This window comes from Alosa pseudoharengus, unplaced genomic scaffold, assembly GCF_046254945.1.
Source record: "Alosa pseudoharengus isolate Yale_2024_CS ecotype anadromous, Long Island Sound unplaced genomic scaffold, YU_APseudo_1.1 YU_APseudo_1.1_scf_19, whole genome shotgun sequence".
Taxonomy (NCBI): Eukaryota; Metazoa; Chordata; class Actinopteri; order Clupeiformes; family Clupeidae; genus Alosa; species Alosa pseudoharengus.
The window spans coordinates 5965719-5987161 of record NW_027468657.1 but is presented as its reverse complement, the minus strand read 5'-3'; the positions used below and the strand labels follow the sequence as shown (position 1 = coordinate 5987161).

At 41.0% G+C, this 21443-nt stretch overlaps 2 protein-coding genes across 2 annotated transcripts in view; both read left to right on the top strand.

The window, feature by feature from the left end:
• The window catches only part of LOC143132185 (uncharacterized), a 223345-nt gene extending 222287 nt beyond the window's left edge, over positions 1–1058 (top strand). The window contains exon 58 of the mRNA XM_076291544.1: positions 877–1058. Coding sequence (XP_076147659.1) covers positions 877–1054 — 178 coding nt within the window. The 3' untranslated portion in view covers positions 1055–1058. The remainder of the gene's footprint in view (positions 1–876) is intronic.
• Positions 1059–1232: 174 nt separating this feature from the next.
• LOC143132186 (uncharacterized) overlaps positions 1233–21443 on the top strand; it is a 78175-nt gene continuing 57964 nt past the window's right edge. The window contains exons 1-3 of the mRNA XM_076291546.1: positions 1233–1435; positions 15101–15274; positions 15502–15672. Coding sequence (XP_076147661.1) covers positions 1242–1435; positions 15101–15274; positions 15502–15672 — 539 coding nt within the window. The 5' untranslated portion in view covers positions 1233–1241. The remainder of the gene's footprint in view (positions 1436–15100; positions 15275–15501; positions 15673–21443) is intronic.

Here is a 21443-nt window from a genome sequence, read left to right as displayed (position 1 = left end):
AAATGCGTCTGTACGTAGCTCATAACGGCTTCGGTGTGTCATCATCGTCTTGCTGCCCTCCCTCCGTTCTGTGATTGGTTTCTTAGTTGAGGGGAAAACGAAGTCCACAAAATCCAGGCTACCTTGCAGCATAAATAAAATTTTGCGCGTAAGGCAGCATGGGAAATCCCAGGCTATAACCACTTGGTGAGTTGCACAGTTTTAAAAACAAACGTTAAGGGTTGTTTTAAGGACATGTGTGTGTGCATGCCCATAGCCAGCCACTCTGAAACAATCAAAACGAGTCAGAAAGTCGAGACAGGACCCATCGTCAAAATGTCGGTGTCCACCACTTTAGTTAACCAAAACAAACCAGAAAAGGGACTCAAAGTGCTAAATTATCCTTCAATGGATAAAAAATGTACGCTTAATATAACTGTAGCACCCCAACCCTCAGGTGCCGGTTTAGTGTAAGTTCAGTAAATTGACCCATATCCCTGTTGTATAAGCTCACCACATGCAGCCCAAAGATTGAGACAATTTGGGACAACGTAGGCCAAGTTATGGATAGGGGGCATCAAAACTGAAACTGAAAGTACCTCCTCCCCACGGCCCCCATGGGCCTGCTTTAAGCTGCCTGTCCATAACTTGGCCTATGTTGTCCCAAAGTGTCTAATTATTTTTCCTATAGGCTGCATGTGATGAGCTTCAACAACAGACTATGAGTCAATTTACACTGAACTTACACTTTAATATAAGATTAATAACACCTGGTTAGATAAACAGTTTTTGCAGTGTATAACATACTATCATGAACTGAGTATCGCACACATTCACATTTACTAAAGCACTGTTACAGTCGTAATATTTTCACCCTTCCACTCTCTTCCTCTACAGGCTTGGTAACACCAGCATCACAGATGTGGGCTGTGCTGCTCTGACTTCAGCTCTCACATCAAACCCCTCACACCTGATAGAGCTGAATCTGAGTGGGAATAAACTAGAAAATGCAGGAGCAGAGCACATCTCTGCTCTACTAAAGAGTCCAGATTGTAAACTGGAGAGACTGATGTAAGTGAAATGTTATGAGTGTGCAATGAAATATACTAAACAAGCTTAAAATTGTTATGACATAAAATAATGGAAATATCAAAATAATGTAAATTGAGTTTCCACCTTCCTTAATCTATGTTTTTCCTTTAAGGTGGTCTTCATCCACTCAGTCATTCAGTAATTGTCAATGATTTATGAACCATTCATGAATGCATCTTGACATCTCTCCTTTCCTCAGTCTGCCAGACTGTAGTATAACAGCTGAAGGATATGCAGTTCTGACTTCAGCTGTGAAATCAGAGCACTTACACCTGACAGAGCTGGACCTGAGAGGAAATAACCCTGGACACTTGGGAGGGAAGCTGATCAAAAGTTTATGTAATTTTGTAAAGGGTAGTCTGAGGTGAGAAAATGTCATTGATGCAACTTAAAAACTAGTCTAAACAGTTCCTGTTTGAAGGATCATGAGCACAGTTAACATGTTTTTATATTGAAATGCAGTGTTTTGTCTTACTCCTTTCTAAATAACTCATCTAACAAAAATCAACATTTTTAACATGTCCTTTAGGCAGTTTTTCTGTTACAACACTTATCATGAGTCATGAGCCACACTGTGTATGTATGGGTCATGGCTCTTTAACCCATTTGCGGCGGATGCTGCACGACGCAACATTGTATCTCCCGCTGGTTGCTGCATAGCGCAACATTGAATCTCCCGCTGGTTGCTGCGTAGTGCAGCATTCTTTTTGCGTCTTCGCTTTCATGACAAGTGCGGCATTTAACTCACTGTCATTGGTTCAAATACACATGAGGTGGGTCTTGTTGATTTGTTTAAGACCACGTACCACCAAAATGTGCTGTGGTTTGCTGAAAATCATGTCAATCAATCAGACATACACATGCGGTTTTGTTTATGTTTTTAGTGACAGGCTGGCTAGTGACAATTAGCGAGTAGCTAGTGTAGTACAATTAGAGTAGTTAGTAGCAATAGATTTTGACAGCGAGGGCATTGAGGTAGATTGTGAGGTCCAGGTTGACTGGAGAACCGAGAATTACGAGCTTCGGACTAAGAAACAATTCACTCGCACACCCGGGGTGAAGCAACCGATCCCCGTAGATGCTAGCCCCCTGGATGTCTTCTCAAAGATATTTACGGATGAATTGTGGGATACGTTGGTGACCGAAACTAATCGCTATGCGGAACAGGCGCGAGGACAGACCCCCACGAACTCAAAGTGGACACCAGTCTCAAAAACGGAGATGAAAACATTTCTCGGGCTGTGTCTCGCTTTTGGCATCCTAAAGCTGCCAACACACCGAGACTACTGGAGGCAGACTAAATGGTTATATCAAACCAACGTTCCCAAGGCAATGTCAAGGGACCGTTTTGACATGATCTGGAGGTAATTATTATGTTTATTTGTTTTCTTGTGCTTCCTTCCGAGTTTCGTTCTCTTCTCTTAGAAAACGGAATGGACAGTAATGATAGTGGTGCTACAGCAATTACTAATGGTGATGATGGTTGATAATGATAATAATAAATACAATGATGTTAATTATAAATACAATACTGGCATAATTAATGCATAGCATAATAAATAGTAATACATTTATGACATAATGAATAAATAACATAATAAATAGTAATACAATAAATAACAATACATATAAACACTATAAATAACATAATACATGTAAATAAATAAAATGATGGAAATACATGTTAAATTCCTTATCATATGTATTTTTAGATATCTCCACCTACAACATAACTTGGACTCTGCCTTGGACAAATCTGACAAGCTTTGGAAGATCCGGCGGTTCATGGATCTCCTGGTTAGATTTAAGGCGCTGTACGAGGTCAATGGCTTTGTGACCGTGGATGAGTTGATGGTCAAATACAAGGGATGTCTGGCCTTCCGGCAGTACCATACCTCCCTATGAAGCTGGTGAAGTGGGGAATCAAGGTGTGGGTAATGGCGGAGAGCAACACCGGCTACGTCAGCAATTTCCAGGTGTACATGGGGGCCATTGCGGGTAAGACTGAGACACGCCTGGCTTACCTTATTTTGGGTCAAACTTGTGCTTGTATATGGATAACTTTTACACTAGTGTGCAATTGTTGATGGATCTGAAGGTCAGGGGGGTGCAAGCGTGTGGCACGGTGCGTGCCTTGAGGAAGGACCTCCCCAAAAATAAGGAGCTTACCAAGAAGGCTGACCTGAGCAAACACCAATTCAATGTGGCGCAACGGGATGACCTGACCTTCTGCGTCTGACACACCAAGATAGTGATGGTCCTGTCCAATTATCATGACCCAACTGCTAATGGGTCAGTGATGAGGAAAGCCAATGGTCAGCGGCAGACAGAGGTTCGGGTGCCAGCTTGCCTAGCTGACTATCAGCAGCACATGAAGGGGGTTGATCTTCTGGACCAGATGGTGGGCTACTACCAGGTCCATCATCGGTCTACTAAGTGGTGGATGAGGCTCTTCTTCTACTTTGTCACTGTGGCGGGCTACAACACCTTTGTCGCTGCCAGGTCTTCTGGAGGACCCGAGTGGACGTACAGGACGGGCGGCTACAAGGACTGGCTAGAGGATCTAATCCAGGAGCTGATCATCCCAGTGACAGTGAGAAGTGCTCCCTGTGTGCTCCCCACCAGCCCAACAGGAGCTTCAGCTCAACATGATCTGGTGCAGATCAATAACAAGAAGAAGACCTGCAGGGAGTGTTCTTTGAAGCACAGCGGCACCAACATGAGTCCAGGGTCAACTCTGATGGGGTGCAAGCAGTGCAACATTGCTCTTCACCGCGAGTGCTTCATGCACCACGTTGGTCGGCATAAATTACTCTGTGTGTGTGTGTGTGTGTGTGTGTGTGTGTGTGTGTGTGTGTATCTGTCTGTCTGTCTGTGTATGTGTATGTGTGTTAGTTAGTTAGTCACTCAGTGTGTCTGTCTGTCTGTCTTGTCTGTATGTGTGTGTATGTGTGTTAGTTAGTTAAGCAGTTAGTTATTTAGTTAGTCAGTGTGTGTGTCTGTCTGAGACTGTTCCCTGTTCCATCTCAGGACTTTCTCCACCCTTCCCACCTCTCCCTCATAGCAAGATGCCTTGTTCAATATTGACATGTTTAAAATTGTATTTATTGTATTATTATATTATTATATAAATGATTATATAATATATTTATAATGATTTTGATGAATTATAATGATTATAATGATTTTGAGAATGTTTCGAAAAATGTGTTGGTATGGTAGTGCTAATGGAGCATGGTGGAATAAAACCTGTGATTCTTACCTTTACAATGCTTTTTATTTCATGTTTCTAGGTGCTACAGAGGCTTAGATATTAAGGTTTTGGTAGACGTTCAGAAAACCCTCAGGAAATAAGGTTATTTAGTCTAGAATAGGGTGACCAGATTTGGGTTTGTGAAAAAGAGGACACTTCAGTGGGGGGGCAAGTGTCAACAGACATGGTGACTATGTATGATAATGAGCTTTATTGGCCGGCCCGACGCTAACAGAAAAACACTGCCTCAAAAGACTGTTTTGAACAGTTGAAAGTTTTAAATTTGCAAAAACAATAATTAGGCTACAATAAAAGCGGGGCTGTTGAGCTCTATACGCGCAAGATACATTTGGATGGTGACCCATCTTTATTGTATCATATCTCTAAATTTGATCCAAGGTGTTTCTGAAAATACAAACTGAATCTTTTACAGTAGCTCTATAATTTTGACAATCTGTTTTAGAGCTTAATAATCCTGACCTGTGAAAGCAGTTGTGTTGATGGGGACTGATGTGGATATTGTGAAAAATGTGTCCACCATCTTGTTTTTTAAAAAGATAACAACAGGATATTCTTTGGTAGAAAACATCTTTCTTTAATTTATCCAAATGTTTAACACACGATAACTTGCACATCAATCAGTCTGACTCTCCCACACCAACACACTGGCCCTTTTTAAAAGAGCACCTATGGGTTTGGCCCAAATAACTTAATTAACAATTATTACTTTCACCTGCAGACAGTTAGTCAGCTAACACACAGACAGGAATATGTGCAAAAGTGCATTCAATTAAAAACTGTGGTCTAAAACAGGGAAGATGTAGTCAGTGATGTAGTTGGCACCTTTATTTGCGACCGACACGTAGGCTAAGTGCCTGCTTTGCAGGTCAGGCACTCAGCTATATGTTGATATCGACCGAGACAAAACATGGAAATTTACGTTTTAATTCGTCAGTGAACTTACACTAAACAAGTAAGTGTGCGCTATTGAGGTGACTGACTGACCAATTAAATGTTTACAGAGATTACTAGGCTATCGACCAATGATGGTAGCTAAGGTCAGGCTCAACACTTTCCACTCAATGCAAAGCGAACTGTAGGGGGAGGGCGTGACTAGTATGTGAATGAAAGACATAGATATATATCTATGAATGGAAGAGAGAGCAATGCAAATTTGCTGTAAACACGTTTGAGGCTAGAATAACAAAATCCCGGACGACTTTGAAATTCCGCCCGGACACATTTTTAGGTTTCAAAAAGAGGACATGTCCGGGCAAAAGAGGACGTTTGGTCACCCTAAAATGCCATAGGATTCTCTAGGCGTTTTTAGCAGGCGTTTTAGGAGGAAATGGGTTAAATCATATTCTTTCTGGTTGTAAAACTAGGCACACCCAGGATCACTACACCTGGAGACATAATCAGGTTTTAAAATTACTGGCAGGATTGCTTGAGAATAAAAGAGTTGAAGTTACAGTAACGCTTTGCAGGCGAATTACAGGGACAGTATAATTTTGTTTGTGTGAGTGGGACAGAAAAGTGGAAGATGTACAGGAAGATGGGGCAAAGTACAGGATCGGAAACTCCTGAATGTTGGAAGGTAACTCCAAGTTCCACAGTGTATTGTGTCTGCAGTGAGCCCAGACATGGTGTGTATTCAAAGAGTGAATCCATTGTCCTTTGTGATGGAGGAAGCATTTAAAAGGAAGAATTTAAAGTATGCAGAACTGTTAGCAGACTAGTGTTGCACGGTGCACCGATACTACAAAAGTATTGCAATACCCTGAAATTAAAAATGTCACGATGCCTAATTTTATTGTTATCGATACTTTTGAGAATGACCGTGTTCTTTTGAAGTAGCATGCGTGTGCACAAGGCATGCTTCTAGCGCCTCCTCTCTTAACCTGTGGCTGTGCGTCTTTTCTCCTCACACAGCTGTCATGCTATAAACAAGGGGCAGGCGAATTCCCGGAAGTAGAAGAATCAATGTAGGCTGGAGGGACCACTTTTCTGCTAACCCCCATAGAAGCCCATTAATTTTAGGATTTTTTGAAATACCATAACTTCATATAGCATATATCCTGTGCTGATATTGTAGCTTCTGTGTTATCTACATAAACAATTAAAAGGCAAAACAAGACTCGACTACCTCCTACGTAACGTTAGGTTCCCGTAAGAAGAATGTTTAGCATGTCCGGTTGAAGGGAAGCTAACGCACCGAAGGGAGATAACAGTATTGTTTGGATAAGAAGCGTAGTCCAGCCAGCACAGAAACTCGTGAACAAAGCTATGTAGCCTTACAATAGCATTGTATGTTAAGGTAAAGCATAGAGGCAAGTAAACCTAATGAAAAACGGTAGTTTTACCGTTAGGTAGTCTAACGATAATCATTTCAGAGGTTTTCGATGGATTGACCGTAGGTCAGAAAAGTGGAAAGAAGATTAGCTTCAAGGCTATAACTTTTTTTTTTTGTTTTACCATGACGATCATGTATAGTAGCTTCAACATTAACACGACTTGGTGAGGATGATATTAATAATAATACATAAATAAATGTTTAACTTTGATGACTTTGAAGGCGAAGGAAGTGTGAGAAGAATTTCTGTGTATCTATCATATGAGTTACAAGACGTCACGAAGTTAAATGCGAGTTTGTGCAGTACTGAGGGAACCAACTGAAAAATCGTTCAATTTGACTCAGTGCCCTCCCATTGAGAACGAGGGAGTTTATAAACAGTGAGACATGGCTGCTAGTTCAAGTGATGCTATGGCAGTGGTTCTCAAACTTTTTCTTTCATTCCCCACTTTGATCAAGGGGGCATTTTCGAGCCCCACCTGTCCCTCATCGCTCTAAGAAAGTGGTAGGTCAAGCTTAAAATTGTCAAATTTATTGAAATCATGACAAGTTCTAAATATATCCTCTTCAGCAGAGTTAAATCAGCTGGTGCTGCAGATATAATAATAAATAAATACAAACATAATGTGCCATTGTAAATTAAACACACATATTTCTGTTTTCCAGCAACATATTAGGAAGCATAGGCCAATATTTTACAGCATTGTACAATATATTCAATGAAATACCAACATGCTGCATTAAATGGATCCATAATCCATTCATACTGAGCACTGCTGGTTGGGAAATATTTTTGAAATAAACTTTGCAGGGATATGATGTAGGCCTACTGTTTAATACATGGGATCACAAGAGTGGCTCCCGAATCAGATGTTTCTGCGATTTCACTCAGATTCTCAAAGGCATAATACTGTCGCGATCGAGGCGCCTGTCCCATACCTCAAGTTTTTTGGTGAATGCAGTAATTTTATCTGCTAGGTGAGGTAGGTGCTTGTCTTTGCCTTGTAACTGGAGATTTAACTCATTGAGCTTTCCAAATATATTGCTAAGATAGGCCAGCTTTGTCAAGAAATGTTCATTGCAGATTCAAACATGCGCTCCTTCTCCAAGAAGAGGCGACTCGGAGCTCAAACACGCCGCGACAGCACTTTACCTTGGGAAAGCCACCTTGCCTCGCTGTGAAACAGTACAGCCTTTTGGTCAGCTCCCATCTCCTCGCAAAGTGCGGAGAATAGACGCGCTTTTAAGGGGCGGGTCTTGATGAAATTCATCACTCTCACAACCTCGTTCAAAATCTCAGTCTTAGTTGGGACTGCTTTGACATGAGCGCTTCCCATTAATGAACATTGCAAGACACTTATCTCTTCTATGATCCCAGAAAGATTTTCTTCGACTTGTACATTTTTTGAACATTTATTTTATATAATGACATACAAAACATAATTAATTGTATCCACATTTCCTTATGCGCTATGTGCAACTTTTATTCACTAGACTAAAACCGTGAGACAAGGTCAATTACTCTCACGTATAAGTGACAGGCACTCATTTACACCTACACATCACCAATGTGCACTCAATTAGACCTACACACCACATTAAAGTGTAATAGTTTAAAAATAGTTATAGTTTTAGAATAGTTTTCAAATTGCTAAATATATTTACTAGTAATTATGCAGAATATATGAAATATGACATAAGCCATCATTTTCCATGTGTGTTTGTGTGGAGAGAGTCAAGCAGAATCTGGGATGGCCACTGGTGTGAATAATCTACAGTATATTCAATATTACTGATGATGATGTCAAGGTGGTGGGGCCTTCAAATCAAATACATTTTCTAAAAAGTATCGAAGAAATATCGAAATTCTTGACTTGGTATCGGTATCGAAACATTAATTTTGGTACCGTGACAACACTATAGCAGACACAATGGAACATGGCTGGCAAACACACACAAGACCAGTGGAGATAGGTGCTAGAGTCTTTGTATTGAGTATTATTATTATTATGACCGATTTTTTTTTTTTTTTCGTCATCTACTTCCTGAATTTTTGGTCAACGATACCCGGGACACCGAACCACCGGGACACATGAAATTTGGTGGGTATGTAGCCCCACTAGACTTTTACGGAAAAATTTAGTTTCGTCCCCGGGGTCCACTCCCCCCCCCCCCGTGCTGGGCCCCCCGAACCGCAAAAAAAGCAGTTTTTCCTAAATAACTACCTGAACCGTGGCACCGAGGATGAAGAATTTTTATGGTATGTTGGTCTCAAGGGCCCACATCAATCTGGCCCATAATCACTCATTTGTGATTTGCACCCCCCCCCCCCCCCCCCCCCCCCGGTAAAAAATGAAAATGCAATATTATTCTGCTTTAATCGCCCCTATCTTCAGTTAAGATGTTCAGAACTGCACCAAATTTTATTTGTATGATTGACCTGGCATTCTCTGGGGGTATGCCAAGTTTCGTAGAATTTCATCCATGGGGGGGTCTTAAAAAAATAGATTATGTGTACATTTAGTGACTGCACTCATTGGCCTGTAGATGGCGGTGAACACATATACACATGCACACACACACAGGCACCCACATACTATCGGTATTAGAACGGCCGATACATAATTACAAATTCAGTAGGATTAAAAGAAAGCCAAAATATATATTCATCATCATCATCATCATGGCTGCATTTCCAGTATTGGCGATAAGTAGTCGTTTGTCCACTAGATGGCGCATCGTTGCAGTGAGACGTAATTTTGTTGGAAGTTAAACGTGGGTTGGAATAACAATGGACGCTTCCTACAAGGACTATAGTTTACCGCAGAGAACGTCTAATAAGGATAGGATGATGTTCACATGAAATGTAATTCCCATTTCTTCTTGAAGCCGAAATAAATCTGAGGATGTTTATCGGACATGCTTGGTTTTTACTGCAGGTACGTTAATCTTATAATATCAATAAGGACCTAGGTAATGTTACCGTTAGCGTTGGTTGAGTGATGGAGGCCAATTTGATTGATTGCATTTGTAGAAAACTATGAATGCGGTTATACCAAGTAAATTGATAGCAGCACTGTAATTGTATCTTTCGACTGTCATTTGTTGCATGTGCTACAAAAACTATTCTGTGCAATGGAAGATTTACCAACGTTACACCGGTCTGATACAGTTTTGCCTATAGGCTACATGTGTGAGACTGAGACGCCTGTTTATTTTGTAGTGCGTGCAGGGTGTGAGAGGGGAATTGATGTGCTTTGATTCCAGCTTGGTAGTTGTAGTCTGTGAAATTAAAAAGCACGTGTGTGTGAAGTATCCAAACAATGACACCTTCATTTCATTATGGCTGCTTTAGCAACACACCTTAAGCTACTGTGTAGTGGGTCCCATTTAGAAGTGGCTACTTCATTCGCGCTTTCCTTGACTCATGGAGCTGCGTGAATTTTATTACAACTTTTCACCACGATATGGCAGTTTAAGTCTGCTTGATACTGTAAGGCGTAAGCCATTGGTTTCCAAAGGAGATTTTATTTGTGTCGCCAGCATAGCCTATTGACAATTTATGTTGTAAATAGGCCTACCTTATAAGCCTACCTGTAGCTTAGGGAAGCTAACAGCTTTCTATTAGGATCTAGTTTGTTAGTTACAGTTTTGTCATAACTCCCTGATGCATTTTTGCATTTAGAATAGCCAGAGCGTGAACAATATCGGGTGCCTATGGACTAGGCTTGGTGAACCCAGCCTGATCTGCCCGCTATTTATTATTTTTTTGGATTTCTTAAAAGATTGAGGTTGGTCTGGTGAAAGCCAGACTAGCCATGGACCTCAGTTACACAATGCAAGGGAACATGAATCAGCCTATATTTGCACGAACAATAAAGTCTAGCGACGCATTTCATCAAGGCCCATTTGGACATGTCAGTTATTTCCACTAGATGTAAAACAGCATTTCGTTTCAGACTACTGTTACTTAATTTGTGCATTAACAATAACGTTTCAGACTACTGTTACTTAATTTGTGCATTGACAATAAAGTATTACATGAACTAAAGATGACTAAAATCTTATGTAGAAGAAGAAACATTCACAAAAAGTCCATCCATCCAAAAATGACCTTTGTTTTTGATAGCTGTTGAAAACGGCATGGAACTGACAGAGATGTTTTAAATAAATAAATAAATAACATTATGCTGATACCTTTTGCTTTTCCCAAATACAATGTAGCCTACAGGTGTAAGTGACCTTTCATCAATCCAGTTGCAATGGATGAACTGTGATGAACTGCCCTACTTGTGATTGTTTAGAGATGTTTAGGTTTTATAACAATGCTACATCTTCTTTGGCTATTCTACAATCTATTCACCTTTTCAGCACCAGTAGGCTACTCTCTGTGCAGCCGCACACACACACTCAGGCATGCCAAACAAGCATACACAAAAGTTTCAAGAGTGGGGGATGGAGTAAAATATGGAGACAAATTGAAGTGTGATTTATTTTCGCGGAACGGATGTACAGGACTGAGTGGCGGTCATATTTTGTACCGCTATGCGGTACATCTAGTTATTATTATTATTATTATTATTATTATTATTATTAGAGTCTTTGTAGCAAAGCCAGCCACAACACTTCTGTTGGTTTTTGTTTCTGAGGACGGTCACTGAAAGGAGCTGTAAAACAGTTAGTTGAGGCTGCTGACAAGGCTATGACTGAGGCGCTCACAGACTACTTGAAGGGCTTGCAGTTTGTCTAGTTATGTTGTTGATCGGGTCATGAACGGCCAAGGCAACAAAGCGGACAGAAGAATGTGTTGGTAGATGTTGGTTTTGTGGGTTCCCTTCCCGCATCAAGGGCTAGCAGTTTTTCTGGTTATGTTGTTGATTGGATCATAAACAGCCACAACAACAGAGAGAAATGACTCAAGAATTTGATGGTATTTGTTGGTATTTGTCGGTACCCTCATCAAGGGTTTACATTTTGTTTGGATATGTTGCGGATCGGATCATATAATGCCACAGCAACGAAACGAATGTCTGCAGAATTTGTTGGTTTTGTTGGTAGAGAATCCATCATGAGTTTGGAGGGAGTGGGTCTGGGATACCAGACACTACTGTTAAGCCTTCTGAAGGTGTTGTGGGCCTAATTCCATGTAACAGCGATGAAGTACAGTAAGGTGCCCGCTTGATAACCCCAGTGGAATGTTCAAGGCTGCACTTTTGATTATGTTTTTCGGCCTACAAATGTTGCTTTGTTAGTGATCTTGTTTTTGATGTTAAATAGGCTTGGCTGTTGATTGGCCGCTGTGGAAAATCCCCTACCTATAACATAGCACAAGGAATTTAACCCCTCTCCTGTGTATATCCGAAATAAAAATGTGTCAAAGGAAAAAAACCTAATCCAGTTTTGTGATCATTTTCTTCTTGATACGACGGCTTATTGACTTTGTGTCTGTTGCCTGATGATATTTTTTTTTTTTGATGTAAGACTCTTCAAATCAAGCTGGTCCTTTTGTTAAAACCCTGCCACTTGCATTAGCATAACATGGTTATTTATTTGATAACACTGTCAAAATCAGTTCATATTAACCTATCTGTTATTTTACCATTGAGTTTATAACATTGTACAAAGCAATAGAAAGTGAATACATTACCAATCTGATCCATCAAGGTGTTGGTATTGTTTTTAGTGTAATGAGACTTATGTAGCACTTTCTCAGTAAGATCATTTTGACTTAATTTAATGGGCAGCCTGTCTTGTTAAGACAAATTTGCTTTCGTTTTTTTCTGATTGCTTAAACACATTTTTTGTAACTATGGCTTTTTTTGCAAAAGTCTACACACAAATAGGAAAACCTTTCACCCAATCAGCAAAACATTGTAGTTCTCTTGCAAAAGCTAACACACCTTGCTTAACTCTTCACACTTTCGTAAAAATGGTGTTTTCGTATCAAACAGTAAACACAAGCCATCACAATAGTAAGCACACAATGTGCCAACTACACACTGATGGTATGAATAAAAAACACATCTGGCTTTTGCTTTCTCTGTGCACAAGGTAGACTATGTCAGTTTGAGGTCATACTTTTGTCATAGTTCTGTAAACATACAGGGATCCAAACCAAAGTATTGGTGTTTATTTACACACATCAAAACAAACACAAGTGTGTTTTTCCAAGTCAAAACACAAAATAGCAATTTCACTGAGACAAAACAAATCAGTCTACATCGGGTCGTCTCTCTCAAAATTCCATCTACATCACATGCAATGTCCTAGTCCAAGGCACCGGGAAAAATATATTCTGGAATGACGTATCCAAGCCTGACATGACAATATCCCCACATGTAGACTGTTTTTTTTGTCTGTAAAAGGGCTATTTCTTTCTCTTCTCACTCTTCCTGTTCCCTCCATTGTACCCATTGTACATTACCTGTGGCTTATTTATAGTGCTTAGGCTGATTGCAAAGTGAACTAATTATCTAAAACAGTTTTCACATGAGAAAGTGTAATGTGTATAGATTTGCTAGGAGTGTGTTGATCATTTGGAAATTGAGTGTAAAGCAGTGAGTTGTGTTTACAGTTCTGCAAAAAGAGTGCTGTGCAGTGAATTGTGCCTACAGCTGTGCAAAGTGTGTGTTACAAAATTGCAAACTGAGTGCAAAGCAGTGAACTCAGTGAGTGGTTTTGCTATAAGTATTAATAGTTTTAGAAATTGTGCTATAAGAATCACAGTTGTGTTGTGTTGTATTCAGAAAAAACTGTATTAAGCATGCCACAGGTTACAAGCAATATGGGGAAGAAAAAGGATCTCTACTGCTGAAAAGCGTGAATCATGCACTACCTTGGACAAGGTATGAAAACATTGGATATTTCCCGAAAACGTATGCGTGATCATCGTACTGTGAAGAAATTTGTCGCTGATTCAGAGCACAGGCGGGTTCGTGCAGACAAAGGCATAATAAGGAAGGTTTCTGCCAGACAAATTCATAGGATTAAGAGAGCAGCTGCTAAAATGCCATTGCAAAGCAGCAAACAGGTATTTGAAGCCGCTGGTGCCTCTGGAGTCCCGCGATCCTCAAGGTGTAGGATCCTCAAGAAGTTTGCAAGTGTGCATAAACCTACTATTCGGCCACTCCTAAACAATGCTCACAAGCAGAAACTGTTGCAGTGGGCTCAGGAATACATGAAGACTAATTTTCAGTTAGTTTACGGATGAATGCCATGCAACCCTAGATGGTCCAGATGGATGGAGTAATGGATGGTTGGTGAACGGCCACCATGTCCTAAAAAGGCTGCGATGTCAGCAAAGAGGTGACAGAGTCATGTTTTGGGCCGGAATCATGGGGAGAGAGCTGGTAGGCCCCTTTAGGATCCCTGACGGTGTGAAAATGAACTCGGCAAAGTATGTAGAGTTTCTGACTGACCACTTTCTTCCGTAATACAAAAAGAACCGTGCCTTCCGTAGCAAAATCTTTATGCATGATAATGCACCATCTCATGCTGCAAAGAATACCTCTGGGTCATTGGTTGCTATGGGCTTAAAAGGAGAGAAACTCATGGTGTGGCCCCATCTTCCCCTGACCTCAACGCCACTGAGAACCTTTGGAGCATCATCAAGCAAAATATCTATGAGGGTGGGGGTGGGAGGCAGTTCACATCCACGCAGCAGCTCTGCGAGGGTATTCTGACATTCTGGCAGCTCTGGGAGGCTATTCTATAAAGACATTAAAGCAGACACTCTCCAAGAACTCACAAGTTCAATGGATGCAAGAATTGTGAAGGTGATGTCAATGAAGGGGTCCTATGTTAACATGTAACTTGGCCTGTTAAGATGTTTTTGATTGAAATAACTTGATTTAATTTATATCACCTCCTAATGCTGCAATTTCAACAAATTACCATTATTAGTTCTTTATTACAACTTATAAAATGTCTTGAAACCCTGTTGTGCATAATAATTTGGAACAGTGCATTTTGAGTTTTTTTATTTAAAAAAAAAAATACTATTATCATTGGGAGGTTTGTTCAATAAAATTTGAATTATACTCTGGTTACAACAGTTGATGACTTGAAAATTATACTAACATAATAATTTGGAATGCAGTGTATTTATTTTTTTATGAGATTTTCCTTTTTCTCAGATTCAATTCTTCCCTTCAAGGTTGTATTTTTCCTCATTATTCTCATTGTGGGATTACAATAAATCACCAAAAGATACCTGTTTTAGTCAACTTTCCGGAGGGTATTGTATATGTATTTGTATCTTTGAGGAACTAAGATGTGTTTTAGGGGTTAATTAATGCATCTTTAATGATTCCAGCTCTGTTGCCCATTTGACTTGTATTGCTGCATTCCCTTAATAAAGATGGGATCTGAGGAGAAGTAGTTTAACATGGTTATAACTATGAATACATTCTCTTTTCCTACAGGTTTTTGAAAGGTGATGCTGCAGAGAAAGCCTGTGCCAATCTAGAAAAAGTTCTAGGTACAAACCCCTTATTCCTGACAATGCTGGATTTCAGTAAGAAGAAACTAGGGGATTCGGGTTTGGAACACATCTCTGCTTTACTGAAGGATTCACACTGCAGAGTGAAGACACTTAAGTTAGTGTTTTGGGTTATTTAGACTTTTGTGTTAAGGAAACTTAATTTGATGTTTGAACCACATCCGAGTCAATGGGTTGTTCCTAGCTTCTAAAGACAAATTTATTTTTTGCATTTCTGCACAAAACTTTTAGCTGCTTTTATTTACACTCATTAAAATCCATCCCAAAGTTTCCCTGATTATGTGAATACATTTGATCTCCTCTAACATGTTATCTTTCTTTTAGGCTAAATTATTGTGGCCTAACTAAACAAGACTACTCAATTCTAGCCAAGATCCTCAGCTCAGAGTCTTCTAATCTCACCCACCTGGACCTGAGTCACAATACATTAGGAGATTGTGGGGTGAAGCAACTGTCAGAAATGATGAATCCCCACTGTAATCTGGAGATACTGAGGTGAGTTCATGTGCTCTCCCATCATCTGGTCTGGTTAAGAATCTTACAGGACTGAAGAATGGAATTCTTCAACAGAGATGCCTTCAAATCATGTGAATAGAGGTGAACATTCACAGTAGGCTACAATATTATTATTATTATTATATATGTATATATACTCTTTTGATCCCGTGAGGGAAATTTGGTCTCTGCATTTATCCCAGTCCATGAATTAGTAAAACACACTCAGCACACAGTGAACACACAGTGAGGTGAAGCACACCCTAATCCCGACGCAGTGAGCTGCCTGCTACAGTGGCGCTCGGGAAGCAGTGCTCAAGGGCACTTCAGCCGTTCCTACTGGTTGGGGTTCGAACCGGCAACCCTCCGGTTACAAGTCCGAAGTGCTAACCAGTAGTCCTATATTATTTATGATTCGACCTGCTCAGAGTGTGGCAGAAGTGCCGTTTATGTGTCATCAAAACGATTTTGGGAACGTTTTTTTTAGGTAAAAACAACTCTTTAGGGCTGCTTTACGGGCTTATGGCTTTAAAGTGTAACTCCGGAATACAAACAACCAAGGGTTTATTTATGTAGTTAACTAATATCCAATGTGTTATGCATGGGCAGCGAAGTAAAGAGGAGGGTGGGACATGTCAAAACTCATGTTAGATCTCATCCTGAGGTTATATGCTTTCAGAAAGTATATGGTTTGGGTGGTTGAATGAGTTTTCCCTTAATGTCACAGCCATATACTCTATTTACCAATACCCTATGTATTATGCATGGGCAGCATACTAGTGTGGAGGGTGGGACATGTTTCATGTCATGGTAGATCACATACTGAGGGTATAGGCTTTCAGAAAATATATGGTTTACAGTATATGCATCAGTTTTCCCTTCATGGTACAGACCAAAATGTATAATGTAAGGTGTACACTTTTTTCATCTAAATCCATAAAATCCCATTCAATTCAATGGGAATTTGACTTAAGAGGCTGTAGAAATATTCAGCTGTGAGTTTGGAAAATCCATCACACATGTTTGTCATGGGGGAGCAAAGACAAACAAAATGAAACCGGTTTGGTGTGGTGCCCTCTTCTAGCATCGACTTCTCCGCTGGTTCATGGACTAATTATTCAAATTTCGAAAGATGTGCAGCGGGCCTGAGGCAATACAATGTATTCTTCAGAAATATAGCTAACTGAAATAAATGCTACAGCAGAAGTGCATGCACAAAATGTATACACATTATAAAGGGCATAACAGACAAAAAATGCTCCATATGTAGCCCTACAGCACATTTCAATGAAGTGCATAACTGAAATAGCCTTGTCTGTATCGCCATTAACTATGTTCAGTTCAGTTAACTGGTTCAGTTGAAAACATGCAACAGTGTAGGAGTGTAAACAACTGTCTAGCTCATAGATTATATCTTAAACTTGAAGTGCTTCGGTGATATTTTAATTACATGTCGACTGAGCCGACTGGGATTTTCTTTTGTTTTCTTTCTTTTAAGTAAAACCCACCATTCAACCGAATGGGAGTTCAGTACTACATTGGTGCTTATTATCTCCAGGAGGAGGACCAGGCAGAAGGACAGTAATTTGAATGTGATGTTTCAAATCTACACATGATACTACCCCAGTGTGCAAATTTTCAGGACAAAAATGTCCTTTCGTTAAGGGAGGAGAGGAATGTTTAAAAAAAAGTGGTACACATGAAATTGTCAAGGCCATGTCTGTTCATAATTGAAGGGGCATATCTCAGCAACAAAATAAGATATCAGGCTGAAATTCATTCAAGATAGTCATGACATGGGGGAATGTTTGGACAAAAAATCTAAAGCCATTGTGTCAAGGTGTGTTGAATTGACATGGAATGACCCTTACAGTGAGTACTAGTACTAGACACTTCACTCACGAAAAATGTGATTCACGCAGCTACGTGAAATGTAAGTACAACTGCAGCCGCTTGGGGGCAGCATAAGTCCGCTGTGGTGTTCCGCGGTCGAACCAGACGGAGCGTTCGACATTAAGGGCTGTGATTGGCCGAGTTTTCAGTGTGTTGTTTGTCGGTGTTTTTAGCAGCCCCTACAACATGCTAGTCCACTGTAGCCTATAAGCTTTGTACATAATGTCAAACATAGTTTTGGTCCCCAGCCATGGCGCAACTGGCTGGGGCACCTGCACTGTACACCGGCGACCTGGGTTCAATTCCTGTCCCATGGTCCTTTCCGGATCCCACCCCGACCCTCTCTCTCCCACTCACTTCCTGACATTCTCCACTGTCCTGTCACATTAAAGGCATAAAAGCCAAAAAAAATATATATATATAAAAAAAATTGTTTTGGATTCAGTGGCAGGATTTCTTGATTGTACAGTGCCTGTGTAACCTGCGTTGTGTTGAACCTGCGCGATTCAGCCCTGCACACACCCGGACTCGAACCCGTGAACAGCAGCACCTCGGATCGGGAGGCGAGCGTGCTGACGGTTGAGCCAATTGCCAGCAGCACTCTTGAGGTGTCGGGGAGTGAGGTTTTACCAACGTTCCACAAGCACAGCTAAGCTAGCTGGCATCAGTTACACCTGTCTCTCAGTAATATTTTAAAATGAGAGCTTCGTCAGCTGGCAGTAGGCTACTTTTTTACTACACTAACAAGATTTAAATATAGCCTTTGCCTACAGCATCTCCTTAACAGTAATGTTAACAAAATGACAACATTTATATGACAAAGGAAAACGAATTTGGTCACTTAAGGCTGTGCCACAGCAACCAGTGTAGCCTACTACCCAATACTCAAAGCAGCTAGCGTTGTCTCACACTCGAGTGGGTTAATGCACGTATTTCCAGAACAGGTCTGCAACTTTCAGGCAGTCCTGAGTTCGAATCCACGCAGAAGTAACGATGCAACGTTTTTCTTTAGAAATCTTTTTATTGAATCGAAGTTGTAGCCTACTACAGACAGTCGATGAAGTGTTCTGAAGTAGGCTTAGGCTGGGTGTAGGCTACTTTGAAACTTCTGCGGGTAACGGGTGCATTAACTTGCATCTTTCCATTCCAACCATTATTAGGCCTAGACCTATTTTTATCTTTTTTTTTTGCAAGGTGTTGCTCCTGGCAAGACTTGTTTATAAGACGTTCGGTGATTAATTGATAGCTGTTTTAGGGACATGATAAACTTTCTTTATAATGAGCGCATACGGGGAGTAAAACGACTTGTTGCCATTTTGGGACATTAAGCGACGTTAAACTTTTTCACGTTAAGGATTTTATGTCCTTAATTTATGTATAAATTTAGGCTACTTGCGCAAACCATGGATACTTTTATTGTAACACAACAATATTGGTGGTATTTGTTGTTACATTAGCTTCAGAAAGCACCGCTAATGAGGGCGGTAATGTAATGAGGACGGCTTCGTTCCAGCCACTTGCTGCGGCTAGCGTGCGGAACTGGAGTGCATATTCGGTGATTGCCCTTCTGCCCTGTCTCAGGGCATGCAGCTTGGCCTGGGCAGTGAAATCACCCTCTGGGAGACCGAAAACCTCCCGAAAATGGATTTATTTGTAGAATAAGAGTCTCAGTCAAACTCACAGAAGATCAATCCAAAATAAACAGGGTAAATGAAAAGCATCAAAAGCACAGACGATACTGACTTAACTGAAGGAGTATGAAAGTCCAGGATCAAGGGCAGAGAGTACTGGTGTGACAGCCAAGGGCACCGATCTGAGTCTCTGGTAACAACGACGAGGACAGACAGGCAGCACCGGTCTCAGCTGCTTAAAAGAGTTTGAGTGTGATTACCCACAGGTTTCTGCGACAGGAAAAGTGCTTTGGTGTTGCTTTAAGGTTGCTGATCCCTGGTATAGATGGACTCACAGGCCGTCACTGATCTCTCTTGTTTGTTATAACTTGACACTAAACATTTCACCAAATACTTACTGGCTGTTACTGTTATTACTTTATCCTCAGTCAGCCATCTGCAAAAAAATAAATGCATTCTCTGCAAGATGGAAGCACAGGTAAGGGAATACCTGCTAAGCATTGCTGCTTGTCGCACCTCCGACGGTGCCATTCGGGTAGCTACAGGGTCATCAGCCGGGAACCACCCTTCATTGATGTTTCGCTCCTTTAATCCCGGAACATCTCGTGGTGGTGGAGCAACGGCAGGGACGTCTCCCTACCGCCCCCTGCAGCTAACCCTAGGATCCTTGCCTTCCCCACATTTGGTCCCTTGCTCTGCCTCCTCTGCCAGTTCTTTGAGGGCCTTTTTGAGTTTGAGACCAGTCACTCCCACACTCTTCAAGAAGCGCTGCGTAGATGATCCAACAAACCCTCTGCAGCCAACCTCTACAGGGTAGTTGACAGCTGACCACCCAGCTTCTCTCCACTCAGCTGTTAGGTCTGAGTACCGGTCTTTCTTCCTCTCAAAGGCTACCTCAATCCCTGCCTCCCACGGGACAGTGAGCTCCGCCATAATCACAGCCTGAGCTGTGGTGGACCACAGGATGATGTCTGGTCGCAGGTTGGTTGTGGTTGGAAACTTAAGCTGCCGGTCAAGGTCCACTCTGAGGTTCCAGTCACTTCCAGATGTTAGGGCTGAGCTCTTCTCCCGTGTGACTTTCTGTGCCACTCCTCCTTCTCCGATGAAGTGGATCAGCCGCTTTGTTGCTGGTGTTGGATGGTCCCTGGACGCTTCCAGCCTACGTGTCTCATGGATCTCTGCCAGCTTCCGCAGGATGCGGTCATGACGCCACTTGTACCGGCCCTGTGCCAGAGCTGTTGTGCAGCTGGATAGGATATGCTGAAGGCTTGGGTTTGGGGCATTACAGAGTGGGCAGTATATAAGCATATAAGAATATAAGCTGCTTTTATTTACACTCTTTGTAAACCCATCCCAAAGTTTCCCTGATGATGTGCAGGGATGTAGTGGAGGTTAAACACAAGTAAACGCAGTTTATCCACCTTAGTACGGTGTCTTGTGTAATCCCGCTGGATTTTCTTGTAAAAAAATTTTTTTTGCATATTGTGCTAGTATAGAGTCTAAGGAACAAGATTTGTTTGTCTTCAAATTTTTACAATCCATTGACATCATCATTTATATAATGCATAATTAAGACTGGGACTACTATCCCTTGGGGGTCAACTGTGAGAAAACACTGGTAAAGAGGATATTTTGCCTAATTTTTGGGTGCTGATTCTGAATAGCATATTTACTTAGCTGATTTTTTAGTTTTAAACCTGCTTATTAGCATTTGCGGCCTAAAACTGGCCTCCATAGGCAACATAGAACGGTTGAATAGAGTAAAAAATTTAACTCCTTGATATTCTTATGAAACTTTACTAGTTGATTATTTATGTAGAGACAATATTTTTTTGCATTACAAGTTTTCTGAAAATATATGTTTATGGATGTAATTTAACAATATCTCATTAATTATGCACTAATTTGCATACATTTCAATTACAGACATCTGAATATTGGATAGTTAACATTGAATGTAGTCACGTTCAGGTTTGCCTTCAGAACTTTTTCTGGATTCAGAGCCTGAAAAGAATGGCTTGTTCAAGCGCCAGTCCTACAGTGGGCATCGCTTTCAAATGACCACTTCATTCGCGCATTACGAGGCCGTGAAGCTGCGTGAAGCTTTAGTACCACTTTCAGCCACTGTGCGTCACTCTGCCACTGTACATCGCTCTGCCTGCCGCCCCCCTTCTGAAAAAGCAGGAGACTTGCCGAGAGTAATCCCAGCCTACGAATTCAATAACAAAATAAATCATGCATAATTAA